The sequence below is a fragment of the Anser anser genome, assembly GCF_964211835.1.
Source record: "Anser anser genome assembly, chromosome: 3".
Lineage (NCBI taxonomy): Eukaryota > Metazoa > Chordata > Aves > Anseriformes > Anatidae > Anser > Anser anser.
In genome coordinates, this window is record NC_139722.1 from 119,638,597 (window position 1) to 119,653,012 (window position 14,416).

Sequence of the window (14,416 nt, forward strand, 5' to 3'; positions counted from 1 at the left end):
TTTCTTACAGTGACTCACTCAGATTAGCATTTCAAGAACTGAGCCAAGGTGAAAGAATTTGTTCTGCTTTTTCTAATTCATCTGCTAAACATGTTTATTTCTATAAAACTTGTGCATCAAGTAACATTTACTGTACTTTATTACTATATTCTGCTTAGTCTTTTTTTTCAAGCTCAGCCCCTGGCAAGTGATTAAAAGTTTTAAGTGACACCTAGTGCCCTGTTAAGTTGCTAAGTCTTACAATAGCATCTGGAAATGATATCTGTCTCTTTAGGTGAATTCTTGGAAGAGAATTTAACTGTAATTCCCCCTTTACCTTCCTTTCCGTTCTTATCTTCTTTCCTTCAAGAGCTGACAGGGAAAAGTAAAGACAAGGTATGAGACAATGATATAAAACCTGTGTACATGTAAATCTAAGTTACTGCATATAAAAGAAAGAAAAACAAAATCAGAACTGCACTGGGAGCTGTGATGGGAAATAGAGAAGGTTTCTGTTCCATCTTGCATTCGTACATAGCACGAGAAAATTGCAGTTGATGGGAATCTTGATACAGGCAATGAAAAGTAGTGATGTACAGCTCTGTTCTAGGGGTGAGAAGAGCCAGAAAGAAAAGTTAGTGAATGTTTTTGCTGCTTTGAAAGGCATTAACTTCATTAACGTCCTAGAGACAAAGGCTATAGCATGGTCAACCTACAGACAAAAGCACCAAAATGAGTTAATGTTATACAAAGTACATGCATAGATCTTTGCATCAAAATAATACTTCCATGTTTATGCTTCGGAGTTAGTCATTACAGTTTGTCAGCATGTTTTGCGTGGGTTGGGATAATGATTTCTTCAAGACTGTTACAGTCTAGCTGGGAAAAGCAGCAATTCTCATGTGAGTTTTGTCACTTTAAAATTTATGCAACTGAAAAGGCCTAAAGAAATTATTGGCTGTAGATAACTATATTTGGTGATTTGGGATGGTGAAGAGAAGGCTTAATAGTTCACATTCTGTTTGTAATATGTTTGTAGTATTTACTGTACGTTGAACCCACACAAAGGTAGAAGAGCTGACATAGCTGGAAGCCGCTTGGATCCCACCACTGAAATTAAGGTAAGGATTTATATCTAATCCCCCATGTCCAAAACAGAAAACATACGCCTTCACATCAGGACGTGGGGCAGCAGTTTTCTGGTCACGATGGAGGAAGCTGGGGTGTAACAGTGTTCGAGTATCTTCTTGTGGTATTGTAGGGAACAGCGCCAAGATGTTTTACTTCTCGCTTGATCTAAGTTGTTCTTCAGCCTTATGACCTGCATTGTCTTTCTACAGGGGTAGTGAAATCGCAAACATGCAGACCCCAGTATTAGCATAGCCAAGCTCCACATAAAAAAACTCACAGTAAAACAGCCTCGCTGCAGCCAAACCACATGTAAAAGCAAGCTGTGAAACAGACTCAACACTGCCAAACCACATGTAAAAGCATGCTGAAAACCACCCTCCGCATAGCCAAATTATGTATAAATTGGTGATGAACAGTCAAGGTCTGCATGTTTATTGGAACGACTCAAGGCTGTGGAGAATCCCTCATACAATTCACCTTGTCCCCCACCTAATGTCCAAGCAAAGCCATCCAGTGATGCTCTGAACAGCCCCATTCCCAAGCCTGGAGTCACCAGGTAGTGGTTTGGTGGATTCGAGATCAAGCTGCTCAATATTTGAAAGTAGTAATCAAAAGAATCAAGCCCAGAAAGAACAGAGGGATAATTTTTCTTGTTTCATTCAGACAGAACTGATATTGCTGGGTTATTCCCTCTAATATATCTTATTAACCTTTCTGACCACAGTGAGAAAATCAGTCTGTCAAGGGATGGAAAGAAGCATCTGGTTCTTGTGATTAATCTTTCTAGCTAGAAATGAGTGAGATACAATTAGCAATCCCATTTTCAGTTGTACTGACTTCAAAAAGTAATCTTAAAAAAAAAATATCATTACAAAAGAGGGGTAACGGGAAGAGCTGAGCTACCAATTCACTGATGTTTCACAACCTGAAATGCGGAGAGCTTTTAAATGGTTTTGTGACACATTTCACGTGCTATCATTGCAGTTGTTTTTCCAAGAAAAAAGTATTTGGGGGTTTTACAGCCTTTTTCTTACAGTAGGTCTCAAAGCACCTCACGAAGGAGCTCAGTATCATTATTCCCTTTCTACAGCTGTAAAAGCTAGCAGGGAGACATGAAGGGACTTGCCCAGTGTTGTGCAGGAGGTCAATGGCAGCCCTCAGTGCAGAACCTGCATCTTCTGAGCCCACATTTCTGGCTTTTAAACATTCTTAGTTATCCGAAGAGGGCTTGTGTTGGAAAAGGCTGCTCACAGAAACTGGTAGAAGTGATTTTAAGGGTGTGCTCAACCAGCGAGAGTTAGTTTTGCTTTTCTCTTGCACTGTTTTGTTTGAACATGTTGTTGTTTAATATGCCATGAGGGAGTTTGGGAACTGACTTCTGTGGGATAATCCAGGATTCCCGGCCTTTGACACACAGTGTAGCTGTTGAAATCAGGGGTCACGGCTTCCCTGGGTGTAAAGCAGAAGGGCTTGATGGGCTTAGGTGAAGAAATTTCAGAACATACAAGCTGAGGATTTAGCTAGGGGACCAAACTCGCATTCAGTGTAAGGGGGGCATTAATTTGATAAAATCAGTTCTATGTTTAAAAATTAATAGGGTTTTTATCCATTTCCAGCTGAGCAGTCTGTCAGTATGTAAATACCATAACTTATTTACACATTTTAAGTTCTCTAAATGCAATGTTAGCCGCCTTGTTTTTCTGTTGCTTGTTCCAGGCTCGCCTTTGCAGTCGTGCCTGCCTGGCGGCTACCAGCAGGCAGAGGCGCGGGGCCGGCTGGTACGGAGCAGTGCGGGGTTACAGGGAGGTGTGTGGCTGCTCACCCACTGCCCCACTCTAGTCACAAATGTTAGCTATTGCCAGGTGAAAAGAGGGTTCAGGAGCAAGCAAGTGCATTGTCCAAGCTCTCCGTGCTGCACCTGTCCAGCTCTGGCAGAAGTTGGGCCGCTTGGTAGAGACCTGAGCATCTCACTGTCAGTGAGAGACATCATGGAGGAGCTGACAATTCAAAACAGAGCAGAAACACTCTGCAGGATGTTAAAAAGCTCAGTATTGTCTCTAAGAAGTATCAGCTAGTGCAGTTAAGATAAACATGTGACATACTCGACTCATACAAAGTATTTTCTCAGGACTACACTGATGATAGTAAAAATGCCTAAAGCAATATATGAAATAAAACAGCCCCATGTCTCAAAAGCGATCTTGTAAAGCCCAGTGACGAGTCTGACTAGAGGGGAAGAAACAGAGCAGGGCAGCAAGGGAGGAAGGGGAACCGCTGCAACATAGCGTGGGGATCCAGGGTAATATCCTGAATGTCAATTTTGCTATCGATTTGAATTTTTTAAATCATCTTAAGAGCAAGAGTAAATGAATGGGGTGGGAGAGGAAGGCATGAAGATATTAAAATGCAAGGTTTTCTTTTTTATCAGCGATTATGCATTTACATTCTGTTCATTGCTTTTATGCTATTTTGCTGTTCTCTTATATCCGTATGTATGCTTTTACATCTCATTATCTGATGTACTTTAACAAAATATGTGAACTTAAGAACAAAAAGCCAAAGCCCACATTTGCTCATGCCAAATCTTATCTCTTTAAGATAGAAGGTTAATCATGTACACAGCCACAGTGTGGTTAAAAATAATCCTTCTGTCTCTGCAAAAATTATACTTTGTAATCGGCTTTTAACTAGCTCCACCACCACCACCAAATCAACATGTGTATGTATATTCTGCTTTACGAAGCTAGAGGCTCTGCAGATCATAAGGCAGATTGATATCTCCCGAAACGCTTGTCACTTCAATACTCCATCAAATCGCTGTGGATAGAGTTAGGTTTTCCCACTTGGAATTCAGTGGGAAAATCTTTCCTGGATTTCAGCAAACGCCCCAAGCCAGGGACTGACTTGGCAAGGTCAGACTGAAAACATCTCTCCACACTTACTTAGAGCAACGCACGGCTCAAACCCTGCTTTGTCCAGCTGTCAAAAGCCTGAAGTGGGAAGTTAGTTCGGCCGCAAAGACATAGAGATTGATCAACCAGAAATATATCCATCGGAACTTGGGAGCTGAGGTGTCTCGGGATCCTTCTCCCTAGGCTTTTCAGCAATCATCCCTGCCAGAAATACAACAAACACCCATTCTTTTCTTAGCTCCTTTGGTATCTAGTAAGACTCAGTTTGACAGCTTCAGCTTCTGGATTCCTGCTGCAGCAGCCCACTCCTGCTTGTACACTCTTGAGATAGGAGTCAGTGAGGGCAGGACCTGCTAAATACACCGACACTGGGAGAAATGGGTTCAGAAATACTTCCTCTTCAGTAGGAGCTGGGAAAGAAAATTTAATTGAAATACTCTACCCCTCTAAGGCCAATAGGGAGAAAACCCATTGGGATTACTTAGGACTTTAGAGCCAGATAATTTAGGAGTTCAGAGCTACGGTGTCTGTGGAAGAGCAAGACCCCTTTCTTCATGCCCTGCTTGCCTTGAACAGACTTGGGAATTAAATCTGTGCCCCTCACAACAGATCCTCCATGGTGGAAGTGAAATCTGAAAGAGAAGGGACACAGCCTGAGCCTCTCTTCTTGGGCAAGAGTCAGAGAGGACATTTTGCAGGGGAAATGAAGTCTCCTGATGTGTGAGCTGAAAAGATGAGGTGGGAATGAAATAAATAGGACAATCCATAAAAAAACAGCATGCAGACAATTTTCTGACTAGTTACAGGAGGCTATCAAAATGGCAGCAAATTCCCATTTCCACCTAGCCACTCTTAAAGCCTACAAGTGCTAGCCCTGTATGTAGATGAAAGGAGAGGCTCACTGAATTTGTCCCACTATAATCAGGCACAAGAACAGAACAAGTACAAAAACAGTTGTTAGGGGTTTCCTCCCCAGTTTAAAAATATCCTAACCTCATCAGTGACCCTGGTACAGAGAATTTCTTTCACCTTAAGCCCTCCAAATTCTCAGCCAGTCATTAATCCTTAGGATGTGCCCTTTGCCTTCATCCTTATTGGACAATCCAACCTATTTCTTGTCTGCCTTTGGGGCAGATAACCTCAAAATATTAGCTCTCAGGAAAACTGGATGTATTTGCTTCCAGGAGGGAAGATACTGAAATTAAATAGTAGTGCTTATGTAAAGTACTGACTCTAATTATCCTTGCTTCTTTTTTAATCTTTTCAGTTGTTTCATACAGAATTATCATATTTCCAGAAATATTTAATGACCCCATTCTTATTGAATTGTTTTATTTCTAAGTCTCTATCTTGTATTCTGGGCGCTCCTGAAAACAATTGGACCCCAGACTATCAGCTCCTTGGAGATTTCTTTATTTGCTGTGCCTTACCAACATGTATTCTGGAAAGATCATCACTGGACCCACGAGAGATAGGGGAAAGTTTGAAAGTGGTACTTCACTGTGGTATTTTTATAGTGTTCCCCAATGGTATGTTTGCAGCAGTTAGGAGAAGGAAAAAAAAATAAAAGTAATAAAGAAATGTACATCAATCAAAGCAGCTAATCAGAACAAAATGCTGATTTCTGTCTCCTGTTCTGTTTCTTTTTTGGATGGAGTATAGTTGCTGATATGTATGCTGGTCTTCTAATCCTTTAATGGGGGCACAGGCTTTTGAAGACTCCCTCTCAGAGGTGCTATTACAAAATATATGCTTCTAATTTAACTTCTCATGCCATATTACAGTAGCCTGAAGCAATTGTAGGTGTTGGGTTTGTGAGAAAAGCCCAATGTTGATGTTTATCAGATGACCTCTTAAAGGGTAATGTGGGGGTTATCCATTGGCATGATTGAGACCATATGTAGGTCACTTTTCCCAGGCATTTCTTACCGCTTTTCAAAATCCCATCTATTTTTACCCAAATTCAGCCAGGTACCTTTCATCTCTGGTATGTTTATGGGCATTAAAAAATGAGTCTGAAACAAAATGTTTGCTTTTTTGGAGTAATTTCTATCTGAAAAGTCAAGAAGGCTTGAATGTGTGAACATATTGTCAGAACATTGCTATTACAGATACCAACAAACTTTTATTTTGAACATTTTAGATGTATACAGCAGTTTATCCTTTTTCTTCTCCTCTGTGTTGTCCTTCCTTACAAAGGTTTCTTGAAACACTACAGACAGGAAAGGAATTTTCTCCATGGGATTCAGCTGTTCGTGTTGAATCTAGGCACCAAAACCCGAGGCTGGGTGCAGCCAAGCAGTCCTTGCGCTCAATCTCAGGTCACTTCTCAGAGGTAGGGCATATGGGTTTGGTGCTGAGTGCTCAGGCAATGACCTCGCAGTGATGTGTTGCTATAGAGATGCTGAGATCTGGGGTTTTGGTAAAATCCATTATCCCTGTTACAGAAGAGAGGGGTGGAAGATGGATCTGCCCCAGTGCTGTGCATTCGAGATCATCCTTTCTGCTGCTTTAGAAGTTCAGCTTTTCCTTCCTAGTTCATCACCTTGGTAGAGTCCTTGCTGAAGACCAGCTGTTTCCTGCAAGTCTTCAAAAATGTCTTATTACAAAATATTTCTGTTTTTTCTTTCAAGGAGATCTTTGAGAAGAAAATCTTCTTTCAGAGAAGATCTTTGCATTATCAGGGGGTGAGGAAAAGTAGCATTGTAAGCTTTACCACAAAGCAGAGTTCAATACACTATGTTGAGGTAAGGTTACACGATGGATTGTCTAAAACAACTTAATGTTTTAGGCAGTTAATGTTGAGCACCTGCTGATATTTTGAGGTTTTGGTGTCCCAGATTTGTAGTTCATTATTGGGAAAACTTAATTACTCCACTAGTACTGAGACAGGCTTAGGAGGTACAGAGAAACATGAAGTGAAGAAACATGGACCCGAAGGTTATACGTGTGCTGCCATCACAAAGAAACTAAGGGAGGAGCAGTGTGTTGTACCACAAAAAAAGTACTACTAAGTGAGAAAAGATTTTCATTCCTGTGAACTTAAAGGTTTTTGCTAAGTATCAGACTCTTAAAAGCTTGGCTTACATGGCAGGGTACTTTCCTTAGACTAATTATTGTACTCAACATGAAGATGGACAGTGAAACGCTGGGCCTGTAGCATAAGATATCAAAACACAGGGAGCTCATGGCTAACTTCCACTTGAAATGCTACAAACTGGCAGTGTCTTTACATTAAAAAATGGAGCACTTGTTCCTCTAGGGTTGGGGTACCTGTGTCAGGGCCCTGTATCAGGCTGTAATGTTCCTGCTCGGCCGTATCAGGGCTTCCCACAGCCTATGACCCCATTTTTGCCCAGGCCCATCAGTTCCCCATCTCATAAACGCGTGCCACTTCGTTACTGTCAAGTGTCAGACACAGGTTACGGAGGGCTCACACTCGAGCTACTGTGCGTCAGTAGCAGCTCCCATAAGCCCTGAGCATGGCAAATGCAAAATCATGACCTCTCTACATTTCTTTCCTTGTGGGGTAGGGCAAGTGGCACTCCTGGCATGTCCTGCAGGCTGAGAACATGCACACGAGCAGTCACCACCGCGCAGCCAACATGCGCTGACATGTTAAGCCACAGGAATTCGATTGAGGCAGAGCTTTTCATCAGCTTGTACTAGAAAGATAAAATGCTGCCCCCGTTGAAGGCAGTGGCAAAACTCTGGTTGGCTTTGCAACAGCCAACATCTCACCCTTCTGGCCGCTGCCCTCGGAGCTGGAAGGCCAGGATGCGGACGGTGCTTTCACAGCTCACCTGCTCTAGAGGAATGGGGAGCTTTGAGATTTTGGAGGCCGTCATGGCAGCGCAGTAAGCACAGAGGCCGGCAGTCAGGCTTTGATTTTCCGCTGCAGTCACAATAGCTCCTTCTCCTCGAAAACGTTACACAGGTTGGGGGTTTTCTGGGGAGCATTAATGTATCTCCCTTTAGTCCAAATGCATGAATTACATTCAAATAGCATGGGAATGGCTTATCCATAAATTCTCGTAATAACTGCCATGAATAATGCTATCTAGCCAGTTGTACTGCTCTCCCTGCTTTCGTTCTCCGGTAGCTTGCAAAAGCAATCAACATCAAATTTAGGGTGGATTTAGCAAGGGGATTTGGACTTCTTAATGTGAAAGACGGCTTTGAAAAACTCAGCCTTAGCAAACGGCAGCTAATAATAATGATAACAATAATAAAGATAAGCCGATTCATATCTCCCCACCCAAAACATTTATATAATGAATTAGTTAATTGTATTTTATCTGCTTCTAATGGGTGGGTTGCTAGCCTTTGCATTACAGCAAACCTGGGGGAGCTCTCATGCAGTCTGATGCCAAGAATATGTGTTATTTCATATTCTGTTATTTGCTTTGAGTTTAAGGTGGTGAGAGGAAATTCCCCTGCAATCAGCTATAAGTGGTTTTACAGTGAGCAAGTCTTTTCAGTGCTTGAACATCTCATTAAAGGAAGAAAAAAAAATCTCTTTATCTGCTTTTTGTAGTTCAGTCATTTACCATATATCTAGGTAGAAGCCTTAAAAAAAATATCCAACAGCTCAAGCATTAGAACGTACAAAAATTAATTCCTGTGTCATTTTATCTGCCTAATTGGGCCTAAAAATAGCCTGTGGGAAGGAGGACCAGAAGCCTTGAGTGTCTGAGGCAATTTGTATCAATTATTTCCCAATGTACCAGTCACAATTGAAAGCCCTTGCCTGAGTGCCTCCATTAGCCAGGTGTCAGAGCTCTCTCTGTTTTCATTTCAGGCTTTTTGCTGGGAACAGGGTGTGTGCGGGCTGAAAAGCACTGAGGAGGAACTGAGGCCATGGCTGATCCAGGAGGGTGCCCAGAGCAGCTCTGCAGGCGAGGTTAGTGCCTTCGCTTCTCTGTCATCACCAGTCCCTGAGAGCAATCACCACCCACCAACAGTTCCTCAAGATAAGACTGAGCCAGCTGGGAGAAGAAAGCCTTTGATATTTCGCTGCCTCGCTGAGTAAGTATGCCATAACAATAATACTTTGAACTTTTACAGCACCTTTTCATACCAGGGTCTGAGTGCTCTACAAATATTCATCCACTAAGCCTCATACCACCTATTGGAGGAAGAAACTTTTTATTGAACTCCTTTTATAGGCCAAATCTTCCAAAGAGTTCAGCATCCATTTTGTCTACATTAGAAAACTTTCTTGGTTTGCATGAAGTACCTGTTAGTTTCTAGGTTTCCACTTTAGCCACCCATGCCCAGCATTGGTAAGGTCTGTACAACCTCTGCCCCAAACGGTTTAAGTCCTGGGCTTCTGCTGGTGTGCCCCCATAAAGCTGAAGATCTTGTAAACTGCTTATCTCCTGCTTACAGCTCGCGGGAACCTTCGTGAGCTCCTGATGAGAATTCTGCTGAACAAAGCAAAGCTTTGTCAAAATGCCAGTGGTCTTTCTGCTGTCTGTAGCCATATTGTTGGCTAATGTTGAATGCTACATGAAAAGTAGATATGTTTGTTTTCTTCATCATCAAAACTATTTTCTGTAATGCTATTATATTTGGAAGCAGAGCAAGAATATACTTGTCACAGTTACATACAAGCATACCATAGACAAATTAAAAAGAGATGCTACATCCCAGGTAGGCATTGTATTTTCATTTGTAAAGCATGCTACAGAATTAAACTTTGATCTTCATTTTCTGTCTGCTTTCTTAGTGAGAGAATACAGTCAAAGCCAGTTCTGGAATTGATCTATCTCTATGCGAAGTTGATTTTAAACTTGTGCCAAATGTCAATGAAGAATCACAGTTAAGGTTTCCATGCATAGAAAAACACTGGCTCGTAGGGAGGATAGGCTAAGAGTGCACTCTGCAGCCCAGAGGACAATATACATGCCTTCTAGTTACTAGTCCCTTCAGGGAGTTTACACATTTACAATTCAATACCAACACTATCCCTATAGCATTCAGAGTCTTCATCTTTACCCCCTTCCCCATGGCTGGCCAGAGCATCCAAAAGGTAAAGCGTTTGAGGCATTACATGGGACTAGAGCATTTGAGTCCTGCTCCACAAGTCAAACAATCCACTCACTGATGCCTTCAGCTCTTATTTCTACTGTTGCTACTGAAAAATCAATTAATTCTCTTGGCTACTTTAATTTTGGGGCACCGTAACTGTGTTGATTGCACCTGAGGCAGTCGTCACCTGTGCCTGTTGCTGAAGTACGCCAAAGCCTTTGGTCATTCAAATCCCACGAATTCAAGGCGTGGAATTCATATGCTTGTTGCAGTGACCCTAATCTCTTAAAACCGAGAAGTAAACTTCCAGCACACAGTTGCTTTTCTGAGCCGAATTTCTAATCTTTTGAGACTTGCACATCACAAATCGTAAGCGCAAAGTGGAGAAAAAGAGGAAATATAGAGTGATAGTCCAGCTAAAATTTGTCAAATATATAATCTCTTCAAGTAAGGCTGTACTAATGTGGAAGGTGGGAGGCAGGGTGATGACTGGCTCTTCTTCCTTTATTTTATACTCCTGGGAAAAGAGAGACACAGTGAAGACTGCAATATATACATATATGTACATATATATATATGTATATAAAGGTATTAGAACTGTTTGAACTCTTTGAACTGCTGAAAAGACATGCCCTCCAAATCACTTTCTTAACTTTTCCTATAATTCAAAAGCTGCATTTCTCACAGCTCACGTCTCAGAGTGGACCAGCAGAGGTGACTGGGCATATAAGAATAACACTGGACAGAAGGTATGTATGGAAGGTGCTAATCTTTTGCCATGTATATAAGGTATGTAATCACTTGGGAGATAATCTCTAATTTTGAAAAGGCAGTCATTCATTTTGCAACAAATTAAAGACCAAACGTACTGTTTCTGTGAAGCCCTCTCCAAGTTTAGAGTTTAGCTTTAGCTCTCAAAAAATCCTCTTAAGACTAAAGAAACTCAGCTCGTGTAAATCAGCATAGCCTCCCTTCCTTGCAACTCAGACTGCAGCTGGGCATGAAATACTACAGTGTACGTTGGTGTCCTCTAACCGAGCTTCTATGCCGCTGAGACCGAATGGTGATCGTCTTCCCTCTGGACAGCTGCTGCATCAATAAGGCAACCAAAGGTGAAATGATAGAAATCAATCTGCTTCTCATTAATGAGACGAATAGAACTATGCCGGGGAGAGAGATCGATAAAAGGGCGAGAAGATGTGTTAAGAATTAGTTAAAAGAGGGATTGAAGGAGGAAGTTAGTATTTTTTCAGATAGTTTAGAATAAACTTTGGAGTGCTTTTGGATAAGTGTCTCACATGAGCAGTGTTACATACATTCTGAGTATACACACTTCTAGATAAAATGTGTTCAGGAGAGATGTCTCATGTCAGAGTGAAGGGAGGCAGGTACTTTTATGTTTTCATGGTTTTTCATAAAATATAGCTTTAAAATAAGAAAGGTACATTTTTCATATAATGAAGAGCAGAATATATAGGTGTACGGAAACTGAGTCACAGAGCTTGCACAAATTTTCTATAGGTAGAAGATATTGGTGTGCTTATACTTCCTTGTGTTCAAACATACACAAGTGCACACAAATAGCATGCATATAATTGCATGAGAGCCATTTATAATTTTTTTTTCTCTTTTTACTTCTAGTTAGCGTACTCCTGTATTTGTAGCCTAAATTACTTCTTAGGAGCAGAAAGTGATTCCTCTGCTAGCAGAAATAAAGAGACAAGGAATTTTTCACTCTGGATGCAATGACAAGGATATTATTGAAGTAGTTCTGGATCATCTAGGGGGGCACAAGACACTGTATGGTTCTGCTGCTGGGGAGCCATTTTTCTCAGGCCAAGCACCTTGCATTTTTCAAAACACAAATACAGTTTTGCTGCTTCTGGGACACAGGCCAGCTCATCTAAATGCAGCACTCGAGATGGAGAAAAGGCAATTTGCCACAACACCTTTTCCATCTTGCTGCCTAGCTCACTGCTGCAGTTACAGATGGCCAGCATTTGTGTCTTAAACATTTATCTTGCAAAATATAGACTTCTATATAAAAAGTATTTAGCAGTGCAAAATATTTTCCTTAAATTTAAATTTTCATCTTGTTTCAATTTTTAGGAAACATTTTGAAATTTCAGATGTTGTTTTCTCTCCTTTTCATCACCTTCCTTCTGTCTCACACTGTGAATACTGTAGATTTTTGCCAAGGTTAGAAGATTCGGGTGGGGGGGGTGGGGTGTTCATTTTCTCTTTGCCACTTTATTTAAAGCTTTACCTGTGCTGTTACTAGACTGTCTTCAGACCTTGGCTAACACGGGTTCTCAGTGTCCTACTACACATCATCATGAAGCAAGTACACTGTGATTAAAGGCTGCATTAGAACCGGCTTCCTTTTTTCTTTACCTGCTCTGTCAGTTTTGTGAAGCTTGCAAAATCACAAACTAGATATGAAAATACATAAGCACATTTTAAAATTTGGACACTGGGGTTTTTCTTGCAGCCAGTGGCAGATGGGAATGATTAGCAGAAAAGAAACAGAAGTGAAAATTTTTACAAATATTTTGGGCGAAAGAATGCACTTTGTCCCAGTTTGAACCCAGTGAAATATAAACTGCTTCAAAATGAAATGACTCTTTAAAAGACTCCACTAATTATCTCTGTGCCTTGTACATGCAAGTTGAGAGCAGGGTCTTGACAGGCTTTGGCTGAAAAGCAGGGTTTCAAGTTCACAAGAAACCAAGAAACCTCATCTTTTCACATTTGGGTTACATTCCAAGTCCAACTGAAGTGAGTAGCTTTCAAAATCCTGGTGAACTGGCGTTTCTGAGAATATTTTATTACGAACACACCAGCACACACTGCTTCTGAAATAAAGCCTGGTTCCTGAGAGCTCCAGCCTCCTAGGCCTGCGGCAGTCCTCGGATAAGCAAGATACAAATGTTTTGCTGCTGGGTGCATTTGAGATGTGCCGGTTTGTTTTCTGACAGAATTCATTGCCAGACTCAGTGACAGCACACAGGATTCAAGGCCATGAGCTCCTACAGTGGAGTAAATTAGTATTTTGCAACTTAACGTTGCTTTCTCAGAAAAGGCTAATTCACCTGTCCTAGAGAGGCTGGACTTGGCTCTCAGCAATTTAGAGCAGTGAAGATATTTGTTTGAACAGCATATGGGAGCTTTTCATTAATTTCCAGGCTTGCACTGGAGCCTACACGTCTCGTGCTTTTGCTTCGTTATTTTATAGCAATGCAATCTTGTTCAGCTTCTGCAGAGGTACTGTGAGAAAAGGGACTGATTCTGAGTGTTCTTCCAAAAGTTTTGTAATATTAATGGAAAACCTTGCTAAGAGGAAGAGCATGCATCTGGTGGCGAGCATTTATCCCCATCAGGTAAACCTGCAGAGAAGTTTATCAGCTGTTCAGACATGCAAATTGAGATCAGGTTTTTATCAGAGTCTTACTGTGACACTTTTGAATGAAGTTTTCTGAACCGGGAGCAGTTCTAGGAGCTTGAATTTCTTAGCATCTGCATGATTTATACTGTGCATTTAAGGTGGCTAATGACTGCATTTGCCAGATTCTTATAATTTGTGACTACTGTGAGCAACTGACACTTTCTTGGCCATCCATTCGAGGATCCAAAATGCTGCCAACGGTCAGTTCTTTCCATGGCTACCTGCAGCAATCAGAGGGCACCCATGCTTTCTGCCAGGGTTTTTGAGGAGCGAAGCAGCAGCAGGCTCACCGAGGGCTGCGCGGGAGGAAATGAGAACAATCGGCAGGGAAATACAACCCAAAATAACAAGTTGGCCTCCAAAGAAAAAAAAGGTCACTTCTTGAAAGCCACTGTTTGAGAGCGGGGGGTGAAAAAGAGTGAGCAAACGAGGGAGACTCAATGCCTCTGTGGTTCCAAAGAATTCCTTTTTATAAGCAAAACAATGCTGGAGAACAATGCAAATACTTGCAGTGCTTTCGAGGCAGTAGATTAATTTTTTTTTCCTTATAGAAAGTAAATTGGAACTGCTTCCATAAACAATAGGCATTGGCTACAGAAGAAAGTGTGAGTTTTGCAGAGATTTAAAAATAACCAAAAGTAAGGAGCATATTGGCAAAGCGTTCTGTTTTCTCAGAATAGTAGGGAAAATGCAATGCAGCCTCAACATTTGAGAAAGAGAAAGGCTAAGAAAGCAGATTGGGAGACATAATGTGGTAAACTTTGAATATGCCAGGTTTTGTTTTAGAAGCCAATGTTTGGCGATAGATTACCTCATGATGGGAACAGTGAAATGGATTGCAGACTTTGACAGCTCTTTCTCCAAACATTTAAAATCTTTCAAAATATTGTTCTTCGGTAGACCAGTATATTCCAAC

General features: G+C 41.3%; 1 protein-coding gene across 1 annotated transcript in view; it reads left to right on the forward strand.

The window, feature by feature from the left end:
• LOC310896545 (uncharacterized protein) overlaps positions 1-14,416 on the forward strand; it is a 52,222-nt gene that overhangs the window by 6,480 nt on the left and 31,326 nt on the right. The window contains exons 2-4 of the mRNA XM_083828961.1: positions 1,019-1,100; positions 8,824-9,050; positions 10,728-10,804. Of these exons, the coding sequence (XP_083685087.1) occupies positions 1,019-1,100; positions 8,824-9,050; positions 10,728-10,773 (355 nt within the window). The 3' untranslated portion in view covers positions 10,774-10,804. The remainder of the gene's footprint in view (positions 1-1,018; positions 1,101-8,823; positions 9,051-10,727; positions 10,805-14,416) is intronic.